This window comes from Gracilinanus agilis, chromosome 1 (genome assembly GCF_016433145.1).
Source record: "Gracilinanus agilis isolate LMUSP501 chromosome 1, AgileGrace, whole genome shotgun sequence".
NCBI lineage: Eukaryota > Metazoa > Chordata > Mammalia > Didelphimorphia > Didelphidae > Gracilinanus > Gracilinanus agilis.
Genome location: NC_058130.1, coordinates 536589200 through 536606051, shown reverse-complemented (window position 1 = coordinate 536606051; position 16852 = coordinate 536589200). Strand labels below are relative to the sequence as shown.

Here is a 16852-nt window from a genome sequence, read left to right as displayed (position 1 = left end):
TTGCATTGTTTTTGTTTGTACAAAACCTTTTTAATTTAATGTAATCAAAAAAATTTATTTTACATTTTGTATTTTTCTCTAGCTCTTGCTTGGTTTTAAAATCTTTCCTTTCCCATAGATCTGAGAAGTATACTAGTCTATGTTCACCTAATTTTCTTATCGTTTCCTTCTTTATATTCAAGTCATTCATCCATTCTGAATTTATCTTGGTGTAGAGTGTGAGATGTTGATCTAAACCTAATCTCTCTCATATTGTTTTCCAATTTTCCTAACAGTTTTTGTCAAATAGTGGATTTTTGTCCCAATAGTTGGGTTCTTTGGGTTTTGGGGCATTTTCTTGAGCATGTATATACACACATGTTCTATGATCTATTTCTTTGTTCAGTTGTTTTTCAGTTGTGTCTGACTTCATAATCCCATTTAGGGCTTTCTTGGCAAGGATACGGGAATAGTTTGCTATTTCCTTTTTCAGCTTGTTTTACAGATGAGGAAACTGAGGAAAACAGAGTTAAGTGACTTGTCCAGAGTCACATAGCTAGTATCTAAGGCCAGATTTGAACTCAAAGATGAGTCTTCTTGACTGGAAGCCCAGTGCTGTCTCTATTGTGCCACTTAGCTGCCTTAACTGCGCTGAATCTGAGTTTCATCCTCTGTAAAATAAGTGGATTAGTTACATGATATTTCAGTTTTAGGATTCTAGGGTGCAGCTAGGTAACTCAGTGAATTGAGAACCAGGTCTAGAGGTGGGGGGTTCTGGGTTCAAATTTGGCCTCAGACACTTCCTAGATGTGTGGTCCTGGGCAAGTCACTTAACCCTCATTGCCTAGCCTTTACCATTCTTCTGCCCTAGAACCAATACACAAGATGTAAGATAAGGGTTTAAAAAATGATTCCAGGGTTCTAGTTACTTCCTTTCCCCTTCTCTTCAGATGATTCTCTTCTTTGTTTCTTTGTTCCTTCCTTCCTTCCTTCCTTCTTGCCTTCCTNCAACTGCTTGAACACTTGAGTTGATGTGGACATGATTAGGGATGTAAATAAGTCTTGATTGATGACACATGTTAAAAACCAGTGGAAATGTGAGTTAGCTATGTTGGGGGAAGTTTGAGGGGGTGAAGGGGAAAGTAAAAACATGAATCATGTAACCATGGAAAATTTTTCTAAAAATAAAAAAATTAAAATTACTCAATAAATAAATAAATAAATAAATAACTTACCGAAGGTCACACAGCTAGAAAGTAGTGGAGGGAGGATCCAAACCTAAGTCCTCTCATTCCAATTCTAATATTCTTTACAGCACAAGAAATATTTAAAAGCAGCAACAAATGATCCATCAAACTGGCATGGCACTTTATTTTCTTCCTTCCTTCCTTCCTTCCTTCCTTCCTTCCTTCCTTCCTTCCTTCCTTCCTTCCTTTCCTTCCTTCTTTCCTTCTTTCCTTCTTTCCTCCCCTAACTATGTCTAAACCAAGACATTGAACTAGAGGCCAGCCTTTTTTCCCAGGAAGTAATTTTTGCTTAAACCTCAAGCATGAAATCTTAAAGCTAAAGGAATTATAAGTCTATAGAATGCTGCAAATCATCTTTTATGAATTACTTTTGTAAACTATCTTCCCATTTTTTACCTTTGTCTCTTCCTCCTTTTTTCCTTCTTTTCAAACCTGTAATTTCATTATAGTGAAAAAATTCTTTTCACTGATCCTGATGATTTCAACTCCTCCCTAATTTACAGTCAGAGAATTATCTGAATTCCTAAGGGAATAATAGACTTATCTATGGTCACACCCATAGGATTAGAATCAGGAATTGAACTCAACACTTCCTGATTTTAGCTTGCTTATATCTATGCATATAATTATTATAATCTGCAAATTTGATGTTGCAGTAATTTGTATGTAGCAGCTAGGTGGTGCAGCAGATAGAGTGCCAGGCCTAGAATCAGGAAGGCCTGAATTTAAATCCTACTTCAGATTTTTTATCTCTGTTCAAGTCACTTAACCTCTGTCTGCCTCAGCTTGCTCAGCTGTGAAATGGGGATAATAATAGAGCCTACATCTCAGGGTTGTTGTAAGGATTAAATGAGATATTATTTGTAAGACACAGCACAGTACTTGGCATATAGTGAGTGCTTAATAAATGCCAGTTTCCTTCTTTCCACACTTAGAGAGGCAGGGACACACCCAGGAGTTTTAACTTTCTGGGTGTTCTATTATTATAACTTCCTTCTTCCAGATTCACATTGACATTCATGACTGACTCCTAGGAGATCTCTGGTTGTGGAACTGTCTGACCCTTACTATGGAGCGCCTTTCATTAGTTAAATATTTCACTGCTAACCCCCATTATTAGTGTCATGATGCCTTGAACTCATCTGCTTTGCTTTCATGCATTTTCAAAAGGGCCTCTACGTTGGATGGATTTTTAAAATGTGCAATTTTGAATTCTAGAAGGGAGCCTTTCAAGGGGACGGAGGGGATGTGATCTTTACCAGCCCCATTAGTGCTGATTTCAGATGGAAAGATATCTATAAGTCAAAACCACCTTCTTGGGTCAGGTTATTTTGATAAGAATAGATCAAGGTAATGCAATCCCATGTTAAAATTAGAAGTTCTAAAGTTCACTGCAGCCTGGCAAGCAGGCTTGCTTACGTGCTCCTCTGGGCAGAAAGTGAGAGATGGCACGGCTATACATACAGTGGAACTACAAATCAAAAGCAATCACCCTGAGCCTTGGCTGAAGCCCCGAGTTTCTCTGGGTGCAGCAGGTTGAGAATAAGGACTTCTGAGGAAAGTCAAGGTCAGGGGATGAGGGCAGAGGCCCTGTCACTCCCATGGCTGCTCGATATTCAGGAGGTGAGGACAATCAGGATGTGGTCTTGGAAAATGACTTCTGTTTGTGGCTTAGAATAAGTCCTCACCTTTCAATGATAAATACTTAACAGCACCTGTTTATGTAGGGATGCTAAGGAGAACTAATGCAATGCAGGCTAGATCCTTGCAGGATGTGGGCTACCCACTTCTCTTTGTGGTGAATGAACACTTTCAGGGGAGCGGGATATCATTTAGTACAGTGGGGCAATAATTAATTGTTATATGTGAGAGGTCTGGAAGAATTGATGGATCTCCAGAAGTGAGTGCTCCCATCACACTAAGGACAAGATCCTATACCAGCCCTTTGCCCAGTCACTCACGTTGTACACATATAAGACAGAACCCATAGAAGGTACCAAGTCCAATCCATTCACTTTCCAAATAAAAAAAAAACTAAGTTCTAGACTTGTTTAGAGTCCTTTAGATAGCGGGAGAACTAAGGTCTTCAGATTTCCAGTCATATTCCTTCTACTACACCCTGATTCATTGCCAGGTGGCAGTGAACTGACTGCAGGACTTGGAGCCAGGAAGATCTGAGTTCAGATGTAGCCTGAGACAGTTCCTGGCTGTGTGACCCTGGGAAAATCACTTAACCTTTTTGGTCAGTTTTGTTGTTCTGTTGTGTTTAACTCTTTGTGACCCCATTGTGGGGTTTTCTTGGCAAAGATACTTGAGTGGCTTACCATTTCCTTCTCCTGCTCATTTTATAGATGAGGAAACTGAGGCAAAGAGGGTTAAGAGACTTGCTTTTGTTAATGTTGTTAGGTGACTTTGTCACCTCATTTGAGGTTTTCTTGGCAAAGACATTGCATTGGTTTTTCATTTTATTCTCCTGCTCATTTACAGGTGAGGAAATTGAGGCAAAGAAGGTTAAAGAACTTGCTTTTGTTATTGTTATTCAGTCATGTCCCCCTCTTTGTTACCCCATTTAAGGTTTTCTTAACAAAGATATAAGATTGGTTTGCCATTTCCTTTTCCAGCTTATTTGACAGATGAAGAAACGGAGGCAAACTAGATTAAGTGCCTTGTCGAGGGTCACACAGCTAGTGAATGTCTCAGGCCAGATTTGAACTCATGAAGGGGAATCTTCCTAACTTAAGGCTTGGCACCTAAATGCCTATGTGTCAGTTTCTACATCTGGGGGACAGTAATAGTGCTTACCTCTCACATTGTTGTGAGGATCAAATGAGATAATATTTGTAAAGAGCTCTGCACACTCTAAAGAACTCTATAAATATATATTATTTGTTGTTACTGTGGTCATTCCATCTTCCCCTCTCCCTTTATCATTCTTTCTCTCATAGACAAATACATAAAACATCACTTAAACTAGTCTGTTTTAAGCAACAAGAAATTCCCGAAGGTAGGGAATCATGGCAGAAGGCCTAAATTTCAATTAACATTGTCTCTGATTGCTCTCCAACTTTGGGTAAGTTAAGAAATTTTCATTTGTGAGTGTGAAAATTTTCCAGACTGATGGAGAAAAAGAATAAATCCACATTTAGAGTCTTACTACCCAACACTGCTCATTTTCTGGGTAATGTATGTATTATCACGGAAAACAAATTTCCATACTATTCACTTTTGTAAGAGAATAATCTTATAAAACCACCCCCCCTAATGATATACGTAAATAAACAACACTGCTCGTTTACAGTGAAAGTTTCAGGGGAAAGAGAAAATCTGGTACTACACTCATGTTGTGTGGTCTACCTATGAGAAATAACTGACACTTAATGCTCCTGATGCCAGGATTAGGAAAGTGTGAGGACTGTGAGGCTTGAAATTTATGCAGAATTTGCAGCAAATGCAAACCTTGTAAGACACACTTATAGATTTCTCTAGTATTTAGTTAATGATAGTTTTAAAGCTCTATGTACACAGAATACCATGTAAATGCTAAACATCACAATGCGATGCTAGTGAAAGGAAGGTAACAGTTCACTTTTCAAGAGTGATTTCCAGACCAGCATTTCTTCCAGGGGGAACAAAAGGGCTCAGTGGTTAGAATGTCAGGCCTGGAGTCAGGAAGACTTGAATTCAAATGCTGCCTTAGACACTTACAAGCTGTGTGGCCTTGGTCAAGTCTTATAATCCTGCTTGCCTCAGTTTTCTCATCTATAAGATGAGCTGGAGAAGGAAATGGCCAAAGCACTCCAGTATCTTTGCCAAGAAAATCCTAAATGGGTTCATAAAGAATCAGACAAAACTGAAACAATTGAACAACAACAAAAAAAGTGCATTAGAGGCCCAGAGTAAATAATTTGCTATACATTAAAAAAAAGAAGCATCTTGCTTCTATCATGTCAGGTATGAGCAAAATCTTCCTTTTTTCTAAAAATATTATGTTCTCAGAGCAGCATAGATTTAGAACTGAGTAAAGGATCTAGAAGATCATCTAATCCAATTCTCTCATTTTAGAGAAAAGGAAATGGGGGCTCAGAGATAAAGTTTGTATCAAAAAGGCAGCTTTAAACTATCTTTAAAATAATTTCAAAACAAAATTTCATAAGTTGAAAATATTTTTGGTGAAAAAGATTTAATCATTCTTAAGAGAACAGTATTTCAAACTTTTTTTCAGTTTATGAGCATTTGTTTTTTCTCCCACCTTTCTTGTACTCAACTCTCTTCCACTCCCCAAATGAAAAAGAAAATCCTGGTAACAAATATGCATAGTCAGGCAAAACAAATCCCCATACTGACATAGTACAACAGTAGAGTACATTATGTATTTTAATAAAAATTCTGTAAATAAATAAAAAATTTAAAATAGTAGGTATCGATATGTTTGTTGATTCTGAATTAGGGCGAAATGGTGGCATGCTTTTCTTTTGAAGTTAATTTCCAAGTTAAATGCATAACCTCAAAATAAAGTATTTTACTATATTGTTACCACCTGTATATATCAAACTATGTTAGAAGAAACGTTAAAACAAAGCACAAAAATATTTAAATCAGAGTTAGCATAAAAATCTTATCTGCACAGAATTATTTATTGATTTCCATCAACTGAAACACAAATTGTGAGCTGAATCTTCATTGCAGAAAATAATCAGAGAAAATTCACGTTTATCTAGTTTTATCCCTTCATTTAATATCTGAAGAAATTGAGGTTAAGTAATTTGCACACAGAGCATAGAAATGAGAGCTGGGATTCAAACTCAGGTCTTCTGACTCTAAATCAACAAGACTCTTCACCGCACCAATTAATCACCCCTTAGTAAATTAAAATGAATTGAATTGGGAGAATATTTTTTCAGGGCTTTAAGATGAAACATAGCATGCTTAGAAAACCTGAAGCTTATTTCATTCCTATTAGAAACAAATGATAAGAATTGATCTGAGTATTCTGGAAACTAATTTGGAATTATACTAAGAAAGTGATTAAAATGTCCATATATGTTGACCTAGTGCTATGCAAAGATAGAAAGAAAGGTACGTATTTACCAACAAAGATTTACAGTAGCATTTTTACAGTAGACATTCATTTTGGGAATGGCTAAACAAATTGTGGTACATGAATACAGGGGAATATTTTTCCCCATTAGAAGCTTTGATAGGACTCTCAAGAACTGATACAAAGTGAAGAAGGCAGAACCAGGAAAACATTATATATAATAAAAACAACGATGTAAATTGAACAAAGATGAAACAAAACTTGAAACTGAACACTAAGTAATTATAATGCCTAAGTTCTAACTTGAAGAGGAGATGGGCAATGACTCCCTATGTTCTCTGCAAAAAGCTATGGAACATTGCATAGACTTAAAATTGATGGATATATTGATTAGTTTTGTTGAATGATTGTTGTCATTCTTTTTATAAGGGAAGGATATGTAAGTGGGAGGAGTATATTGATAAAAAGGTTTTAACAAAATAAACCAAATTTTAAAAAATAGATAATTTTCATGAACTTGTACTAATCAGAGAGTAGAAAAAATAATGAGCTGTGCACTTATCCTTTTCTGGGGTAATATTCTATGATTCTATTCTGGTGGCCACATGGGTCATTGCTCATTTTTGTCAGTCTAATAAACAATATTGTTAACAAGTTATTTTTTAAAAGATCACTAATTTCCCCAGTGAATCATACCCCTGAGAATTCAACATATCCTCTAGAGAGCTCAAGTAGTTGTTTGTTCTCTGAGCTCAGGTGTGGTAAAGAAAGCATAGGCTAAAACTAGATCCTGCTAGCTATATGCAGGTAGAGGCATCCTCTTTAAATTTTAATATCTACATTCTGTGTGAATGTGCAGTTAATAATCTACTTAATGAAAGACAATCTGATTTTCAACTTAAATGTAATAATACCATCCTACGTGGTGACCTGGGTTGAAATCAGGATAAAACTTCTGTTAAAGCAGTGCTCCACAGTGTACTTTTCTTTGGTATGGATTTTTCTGTTGATTATCCACAGTAATGAAAAGAAAGTACTTGTCAAGAATTGAACTCAAAAACAAAGAAACAATTAAAAGAAGTTGCTATTTTGTTTCTTCTCTCAATGTCAAAATGGAAATGAAGATGGGTAATGTAATGCTTGATGTATTATTCTATGTTTGTCCATTTCTCACCAATAAATGCTAATTCTGAGTTCAAAAGGGAAGATATGTTCTCTCCTTCTACACAAAAAACCCAAAAACCAAAACAAAAAAACTCTTGGGTAAAATAAATTTCCCAAGTGACACTGCGGTGTGATGGATAGCTCTGATACTAATGATTTCTGTGATCTTTGATCATAAGGGAGTTTAGTTTTCAGAATGGATGAGTTGACATATCAAATTATATCCAGGTGTCATGTTCTATCCTGCCTCTCTTTACTACCTGTGAGACTTTGTGATCTTCTCACCTTTGCTCTCAGGTACCAAAACTCCTATGTTTGATATTTGAAACTTCATGCCTGATTCCTCCTTAGCATCCCAGAATTCTTACATATTACTCCTCCCTAAACATACTTTCTGACCCAGACATTTTGGCCTGTTAGATGATCTCACCCTGCACTCCATTTCTATACCTTTACAATGGGTTTTCCTTGTTCTAAAATTCATTCCTTTCTCACCTTATTTCTTAGAATTCTTGGTTCCCTTCAATATTCATCTTTAAGCCCTTTCCTGATTTCCCCTAGCAGTTGGAGCACTCTCTCCCCAAATTTTGTATTTATTTATAGTCATCTATAGTTACTTGTTATTCCTCTCACTAAGGGGCAGTGAGGTGGCACAGTGGATAAAATGCAAGGCCTAGAGTCAGGAAGACTTGAATTCACATCTATCCTCAGACACTTACTGGCTGTATGACTCTGGATGAGCCACTTAACCCTGTTTGCCTCAGTTTCCTCATATGTAAAATGAGCTAAAGAAGGAACTGGCAAAACACTCTATTTCTTTGCCAAGAAAACTCCAAATGGGGTAAAGAAGAGTTGGGTATGATCAAACAACAAAGCGACAATTCTTCCCACTGGAATGTAAGCTTTTGGGGACAGTGATCATTTCATTTCTGTCTTTGTAGCACTCAGCACAGGGCCTGCTATGTAGTAGGTGCTTAATAAATGTTTATTGATTGAAGTAGTTTTTTTTTTCTTGTGTTCATCAATGAATATTTGGGCTCTGCTTTAATAGACTTCTCTGTATGACTTTAATGTACAGAAATCTCAACTTCATCTAAAACAAAACAATAACAAAAAGGAGCAGCAATGAATTGATTTATGAACAGTTGCCCAATCTTCCAAAACACTTAGATGTTTCACTAATAACCATAAATGTCAAAGTCTTTAAAAGCCATATAAAGGTTAGTATGGTTCCCCCCACGCCCAAGCTGCACAGTGGAGGAAGTAAGGAGGAAAGGGTACCAAAATGCCTCCATGGTGAAAGGTAAGGGCACCAAGGTATTGAGAAAAGACCCCTGGCCTGGACATCAAGAGGCTTGGTTTCTAGTCCTGATTCTGTCACTAATTAGCCATGTGACCTTTGGCAAACTGCTCCAACTGTTTGACTGTCCTTCACTTTCCTTAGATATAAAATGAAAGAATGGAACCAGATGACCTTAAGAGCCCCCATTCAGCTTTAGCATTCTATGAAATACTGAAATAGTCAACTGACCTCAGGGTTATAAATAACAGTAATTTCAAATATTGAGATGAGTCTGTCCAAAGAATCCAAGTACTAATCTTGCCATTTGAACTTAGAGAACATTATATTAGTCAAATGAGTTGAAGTATTTTGTTTTAAAGCTCAGTTAAGTTGGAGAGTGTTTGATATTTTGTCTGGTACCTACTGAGTGGAGGACCTTAATTATGGATGGAATCACTGAGGATATTTTATTTGGTGTTGATAGACATAAGAAACCATGGAAGACTATATCCTTTGCTGGCAAGGAGGAGACAAGCATGGAGGGTACTCTGACAGTCCATAAATGTAGACTTGAAACTCAAACTCTTGGCAAGGATGAATGACAACTTGTGTTGTTGGGGAGAAAAACATGGAGATTGATGTTTGTGGATAAAGACTGAGTGTATTTTGCTACAGACAAATGACTGTATCTTTAACCAGTGGTTTCCATACTTTTTCTTTTTTTTAACCTTTACCTTCCACCTTAGAATCAATACCAGGTATTGGTTCCACGGCAGAAGAGCAGTAAGGGCTAGGCCATGGAGGTTAAGTGACTTGCCCAGAGTCACACAGCTAAGAAGTGTCTGAGGCCAGATTTGAATGTAGGACTTCCCATCCCTAGGCCTGGCTCTCAGTCCACTGAGCCACCCAGCTGCCCCCTCCATACTTTTCCAATAGCATATCCTATCAGGAAACATTTTTTTGATCACTGTCCAATACTTTTTAATGCACAAATTGTGTACACATACTACTGTATTAACAATCATTGCCATTATAAAATATATAAGATATAAATTACAAAAAAGAGATAAAGATGTTAGGAGAGAATCCCTAGAATTTACTGAGAACATAAATGAGATGATCATGTCTGAGTTGTAGTAAAATCACTTTGGTAGCTGTGGGAAGAATGGATTGGAGAGGGGAGAGACATGAGGTGGGGAACCCAAGTAGGAGCCTATTAAGTGATAAGGGATTGAACTGGGGTGGTGGCTGAGCGGAGAGAAGGGGATGAATGCTTGAGATATTGTGAAGATAGAAATGGCAAGGTCTAACAATTGATTGGCTAGGTGAGGTATAGGAGAATGAAGTGCTGAGCACGACCCAGATTATATACATGGATGTTTGGAAAGATGATCTTTCCATTAATAGCAAAGTTTGGAAGAAGAGCATATTTTTTTGGAAAAGATAATATAATAATTTCTTATTCTTCCAAATAAGTAATATATAGGTAGAGTATCTTAGTGTAGAAGAGTACATGCTTCAGTTATGAAAAAATGCTGGGGGACTTTTCAGGGGAATATAAATAATAGGAAAAGCTATGAAGGTTTATGCCCTTGCAGGTTCTTTAGGTACCTGGATTGGGCTCTCATAAATTTCTTGAGGATCCCATGCCCTTCACAGCAACAGAGGACCTGCTGTAAGGACGGAGTAGGGTACAGAAGCAGTAGTCTCTTTCAGTAAACTCCAGTGGCTCCCTATTACCTTTAGGGCAAAATATCAACTCCTGTATTTGATACTGGAAATACTTCACATCCTGGTCCCACCTTATCTACCCACCTTACTTCCAGGTTATTTACACTTTGCTTCATTTTTCATACTTTGCAGTTTAACTAAACCATCCTCCTTGTTGTTCCTTTCATAATCTTTGCATTGGTTCTCCTGAATGTCTAATATGCACTCCCTATTCACATTGGTTTGTTGAAATCCTTTTTATTTCCTTAAAGATGCACTTCGAGCACATTATCTGCTACATGAGCCTTTCCATGATCCTTCTGTCCTACCTCACTATCAGTGATTTCCCCAAAAGATCATCTTCCATTTGTTTTGTATGTTTGATATGTGGCTGTGCGTGCATATTGTCTCAGAAGCTGGATTGTTAGTCAGTGAGTTAACAAGCATTCATTAAACATTGTCTAAGTGCCAGGGACTGTGATAAACACTGGAGATTCAAAGAAAGGCAAAAACACTGTCCCTACCTTTGAGTACACATACCAATTGAGGAAGCACATGTAAATAATTATGTAAACACAATATATGCATATATGTATAGTGTGTATATGTAGTAGATGGAAGGTCAATTCAGAGGAAAGGAATTTGGAGGAAGAAAAAGTGCTGAGGCCCAGGAATGGCCCCCATAGAAGGTAAAATTTGAACTGAGTCTTGATGGAACTAAGAAGTAGAAGTGAGGAGGGAGAACATTCTGGGCATAGAGGGAAATACAATGCCACAAAGACATGGAACCAGGGAATGGAGTGTCCGTGTTTTAAGAAAGCAAAAAAGCAAGTATAGCTAGATAACAGGGGAGTAAATGTAAGAACAATGCAGAGGCAAGAAAGGACTAGGTTGAGAAGGACTTAAAATGCCAAATAGAGAACTTTACATTTGATCAGGATGTAATAGGGAGCTTCTGGAGTTTATAGAGCAAGGGGATGAGATAGTGTTATGATAGTTGAGGTACTTTTGTAAATTCAACTTAGCTGCTGAGTAGAACATAGATTAGAGCAAGGAAAGGCATGAGAGAGAGAAAGCTTGAACTAGAGTGGTGGCTATGAAGAGGAAAGGACATATACAAAAGATGTGAAAATAGAAATGATGAGAGTTGGCAACAGCAATTTGAATTGTTAGGTAGATGAGAGTAAAGATTAAAGGAAGTAAACATGGGAGATTTGGAATACGGTAATGCTCTTGAGAGTTCGGAAGAGGACAGAGTTTGGGGGTTGATGATGAGTTTTGTTTTGACACATTGAGTGCAGGATATCCGATTTAAGATGTCCAAAAAGCAATATGAAATATGTGACTGTAGCTTAGGAGAGAGACTAGGGAAGGAATAGATAGATAGACAGTCCATAGAGATGCTTGAATTCATGGGAGTTGTTAAAAACAAGAAGTGAGATAATTGTAGAAGAAGAAAAGGGGGTCCAGGTTAGAGATTTGGGTTCTAGGGTATGAACTTTTCATGTTTTTTCTTCATCCATCATATTTTCTCTTTAAGGTTGGCAAACTGATGCTGCAAGGGCCAGACAATGTACTGTTGTGTAAAGAAAAATAATTAAAGAGGTTAATGATATAGTGATATTCACTTTTTCTAGGTGAATAGTTTAGTTCCTAAAAGGATTAGGAGAGAAACTTTGGTTTAATAACTACTGCTAAAATATCTTTGTAAAGAAAACTCAGTTTTCAAATAAACTATGAGTAGTTTAATAGCTAATGGGACAGAGAATGAATTATGTAATAAATATGAAGGCTTAAATTACCTTGTATAGGATGTAGGGTGATGTTCTTTTTGTATGTAAACAATTTTACGTTTTAAAGGGTCAGAAAAGGTTTATTTATTAATAACTGCTAAAAATACAAATATAAAGAAAAAGTTATAAAAGATAAAACTTTTAAAGTGGCCTTATTTGAGACTATAGAATAGTTGGAGCTGAAAAAGGTTTAAAAAGGTAAAACTTGGGGGGAGCTGGGTGGCTCAGTGGATTGAGAGCCAGACCCTCCTAGAAATGGAAGGTCCTAGGATCAATTCTGGCCTCAGACACTTCCTAGTTATGTGACCCTGGGCAAGCCACTTAACTCCTATTGCCTAGCCCTTGTTGCTCTTCTGCCTTAGACCAATGCACAGTATTGATTCTAAGACAGAAGGAAAGATTTTAAAAAAAGGGTAAAACTCACAAAATAAATAAAAATCACACAACTGGAGACTACTGGGTGATTAAATAAAGATTTAGAAAAGCATGGGGAAATCTGTTAAAATTTTAAACTCCTAAGGAAAAGATGAATGAGTGCCAAGAGGCTCTGATTTAAGTCATTGAAGGGCTAGAAGAAAATAGCTACTGAAAATTAAAGATTGAAAAAACAGCATGAAGTAAAAAGACTAGCTGTATAAGAACCATGTAAAGAAAGGTGTAACCAGAGCAGACACATGATGGAAGGCTTCAGGTATAAGATTCTCAAATGGTAAGAGATTCAACTTCTCATAAAAATGGGAGCATGTATCTCAGGTTTATGTAGATGTTACGATGTCGTTACTATTAATTAATTTGCTTTGACCTTAGCATCTGTGAGATTATTAATATCTTTTGTTGCTTTACTGTTAACTAAATGAATATGTTTAAGTTCCAAAAGTGTCATTATTGTGAAGGTGGAAGTATACTGGTTGGGGCTGAAGCATATAAGTGCTGTCTAAGGAGAGTGTATTTCCCCAAGCAGGATTGGTTTAGGAGCTTGAGAGAGTATGAGTGTAACTATGTGTTGGCTACCCTTCTGTAGGAACCTGTACCTGCCAATATGAGGGCAGTCTGGGGTGAGTTATTCAGCATAAGAGAAGTAGGAGGTAGATAGAACATGTTAGTGCAAGAGGTGTGAAGCACCACATTACAGATGGAGATTATATAGATTTGTATCCTCAGTGGCTAACATGGCACCTGGCACATGGTAGGTATAAATTAAATGTTCGTTGATTGATTTCGTTGGCTGAGGAACTTTCTACCCTGCACCTTACCGGTACCATTGAAATCACAGGTCCAGATTTTTAAAAAATCTCAGAAAATCTGAGCTAATAAAAATTGGTGAACAACATATATTTAAAGACTTTGAAAGAGGAAGTAATGGAAGGTAAAATTTTTGTTCTCAGCATTGGGAGAAACATTTTCTCATTATTTATTAGTTAAATATATATATATATATATGTATATATATATATACATATATGTATAAATACCACACACACACAGATACATATATATGGGACTACTTGGACTTCAAGTTCCATTTCATTGACAGAATATATCTTCTCCATTTTTCATTTTTTTTCAAACAAGAAGAGAGAATGGGAAGAGAATGGTATACCAACCACATTATTATTTCTCTTCATCACTTAAAAACTTCAAATCCAAATGTTTTTCACTTGCACAAATGGAAGCCTTTTAAAATCTAAAACAAAAGTTTAATATTAGAGTAAGAACTCTAAAAATACATACCTGATTAATGATCTGTTGCTGGAGTTTCTCTCTAGATACTGAAAGAGAAAAAAAAATAATTAATACATTGTTAAAAATAGGCAAAATAGTCAAGGTGAGCCTGACCGTTACTGTATTCATATTTCTCTGCTTCAGAGAAAGGAAATATGGGATAATAGATAGTTGGCCATATGTCAAGAAGACCTGTGTCAAGAAGTCATCTAAGCTCGGAGAAAATGAAATAAAAATCTAGCAAGAGTAACAATAAAGAAGTGAACCAAACTTTGTTGGGGAAACAACAAAGATAGATCTCAAAAGGAGTTAGAAATCTGAATGACAGTAACAGGTGTCTGGGAGATACAAAGCTAAATATAACACCCCCCCCCCCGGTCCAAAGTACAGTAATGATTTCATGGAATCTGCTAGATTGTAAGCTCCATGAGGACAAAAGATAGATTTAATCTTCACTTAGTATCTACTAAGGTTCTTACCACAGATCAATATATGATAGTGTTTGTTGAACTAATTTGTTGAATTAAATTAAAGGCTAGAAAAAGCAGGTCTTGAGGTAGAGGTTCAGCCATTTTCCAGTTCTGTCTGACTCTTCATGATCCCATTTTTTTTTTTTGGCAAAGCTACTAGAGTGGTTCACCATTTCCTTCTCCAGCACAGTTTATAAATGAGGAACTGAGGCAAACAAAATTAAGAGATTTGCTCAGGGTTACATAGCTAGTAAGTGTCTGAGACTGGATTTGAACTCATGTAGATGAGTGTTCCTGACTCCAGGTCTGGCACTCTATTGCACTGCCTAGAAAGAAACTATAATCATAATTATTTTTCTTCTTTCTGAGTTAGAAAGATGATAGAAAAGTATTCATGACACTATTAAGGATGAAGACATCAAGTACAAGACTTAACAGCTTTAACCACTGAATCTCAGTGAACCTCCAGAATCAGATTCAGTGGACAGCATATGAAGCAATAAAGGCCATTAAAGTATAAAGATTCTAAGCTGCCCGCTCAAAGGTTCATTTTATCTTGAAATAGCCGTGATAGGGAGCAATTAGAAAGGGTTTAGTGTCTTATACATCTTTGATAGGAAGAACTCAAACTCTTACCATTATACTTATGTAAATCCTTAAATATATGAATATGTGGGCAGCAGGGTGGTACAGGGGATAGAGTGCTAGGCCTGGAGTCAGGAAGAGGAGTTCAAATTCTACCTCAGACATTTACTGGTTGTGTGATCCTGGGCAAGTCATTTAATCTCTTTTTGCCTCATTCTCTTCATCTGTAAAATGAACTGGAGAAGGATTTGATTTGAACTTGGATCTTCCTGATTCCAGGCTCAGTCCTCTAATGGGCCACCTAGGTGCCTAGGGTGTGGTGGGGAGGCTGGACTAGAATGTATAACTCTGACATTCTTTGATTTGCTTCCTAAAGCACTTGCAATCAGATGCGTGAAATAGTGAAAAACAAAAAATGTCAGAGAACAGAATTTAACATCATTTGCATGTCCGACACAATAAACTTAGACAAGAGTACAAAATAATGAATGGTTGACATAAATTATTAATCAGATTTAGAAAGAACATCACCTCTTCATAAAACATGACCGTGCTCAGAGACAGAGGACTGAAGAAGTTTAACATCACTGTAGATTAGAAACTAAAACTTTCCTCCAGGGATGCTGTAGTCTATTTTTCTGCCTTCCTTTCTCAGCCATTAAGATACTGGGTTGTGATGAACACAATGGGCTGTTCATCTGCTCCAGGAGAGCAATTCCATGTTTTTAATCAATATTGGTGTGTTGTGGGTATAATTCTTGAAGAGGCACTGCAATAAAGCTAGAGGATATTAACCTGGGAGCTTGTAAAAATATGCTGTCTCCTTCAGTTACCAGTGGCAGTGAACTCACCCTATACTTTTAGAAAATACCAAGGGCACTGCCCTCATCACAGCCAGCACCGGGAGATTTAATTCAACTTTATGAAATGTTCTAAGAGTTATCAATGAAACACAGTAAGCCCCATTTTCCCCTTTGCTGGATTGGGGGTGTAAAGGATTGGGAATGAGCTGGGAATGAAGTTATGAGATGAAGTCCTGGACATTCTTTGTTGCCCTAGTGACCGGAGGATTTAGACACACTTTTATTGTGCTTGGAAACAACATTATTTATGCATTCCCAAGCCCTAGTAGCTGAGAAAAGAGAGCTTGGCTTGAGTTGCAAAGCCGTGGTAACAGTGGAGGTAAAGTGTTTTGCAAATCTGAAGAGCTGTGTAAATGCCAATGATGGTGCTTGTGTAAGGGGCCTTTGGAGCATGTCCAGATTGCCTAACATGAAGTCATTCTGAGATAATAACATCTATGGATCTATGGTTCTCCTAGTTACCAAAAGGAAAGCAAGTGAATACTCATCTCACAGAAAATAAAACTCTCCTCTCTGGGCAATGAAGGCAGGTGGGGTGTTGGCTGTACTTTTGATAATTTTTAAAAGCATGGGGTGAGTTCATTGCTACTGGTAAATTCCCTATGAATTCTGGCCAATTTACGTTTATGAGAGGTAAAATCAAGAGGAGCATTAGTTTGTTCAAAACATGTTATAGTATTTTTGGATTGTGAGATATGTGGGTTACCTATTAGCATTATTTGTAAAGATATTTTCTTTTACCAGTTACATATAACAATTTTCCACATAAGGATTCTAAAGTTATATGTTTCACATTGTCTCCCTCCCTTCCTGCTCCCTTCCCAGAATTGGAAAGTAAGTAATTTGTCTGGGTTATTAAATATGTATTATCACATAAAACATTTCTATATTGTTAATTTTTGTAAGAGGATACTCAGATAAAACCAAATCCCTCCTAAATAAAGATGCAAATAAACGAAAGTGAAAAATTGTATGCTTTGATCTGCATTCCAACTCTTA

At 36.9% G+C, this 16852-nt stretch overlaps 1 protein-coding gene across 1 annotated transcript in view; it reads right to left on the bottom strand.

The window, feature by feature from the left end:
- The window catches only part of CHST9 (carbohydrate sulfotransferase 9), a 383826-nt gene that overhangs the window by 14207 nt on the left and 352767 nt on the right, over positions 1 to 16852 (bottom strand). The window contains 1 exon segment of the mRNA XM_044666462.1: positions 3462 to 3483. Within this exon segment, the coding sequence (XP_044522397.1) occupies positions 3462 to 3483 (22 nt within the window).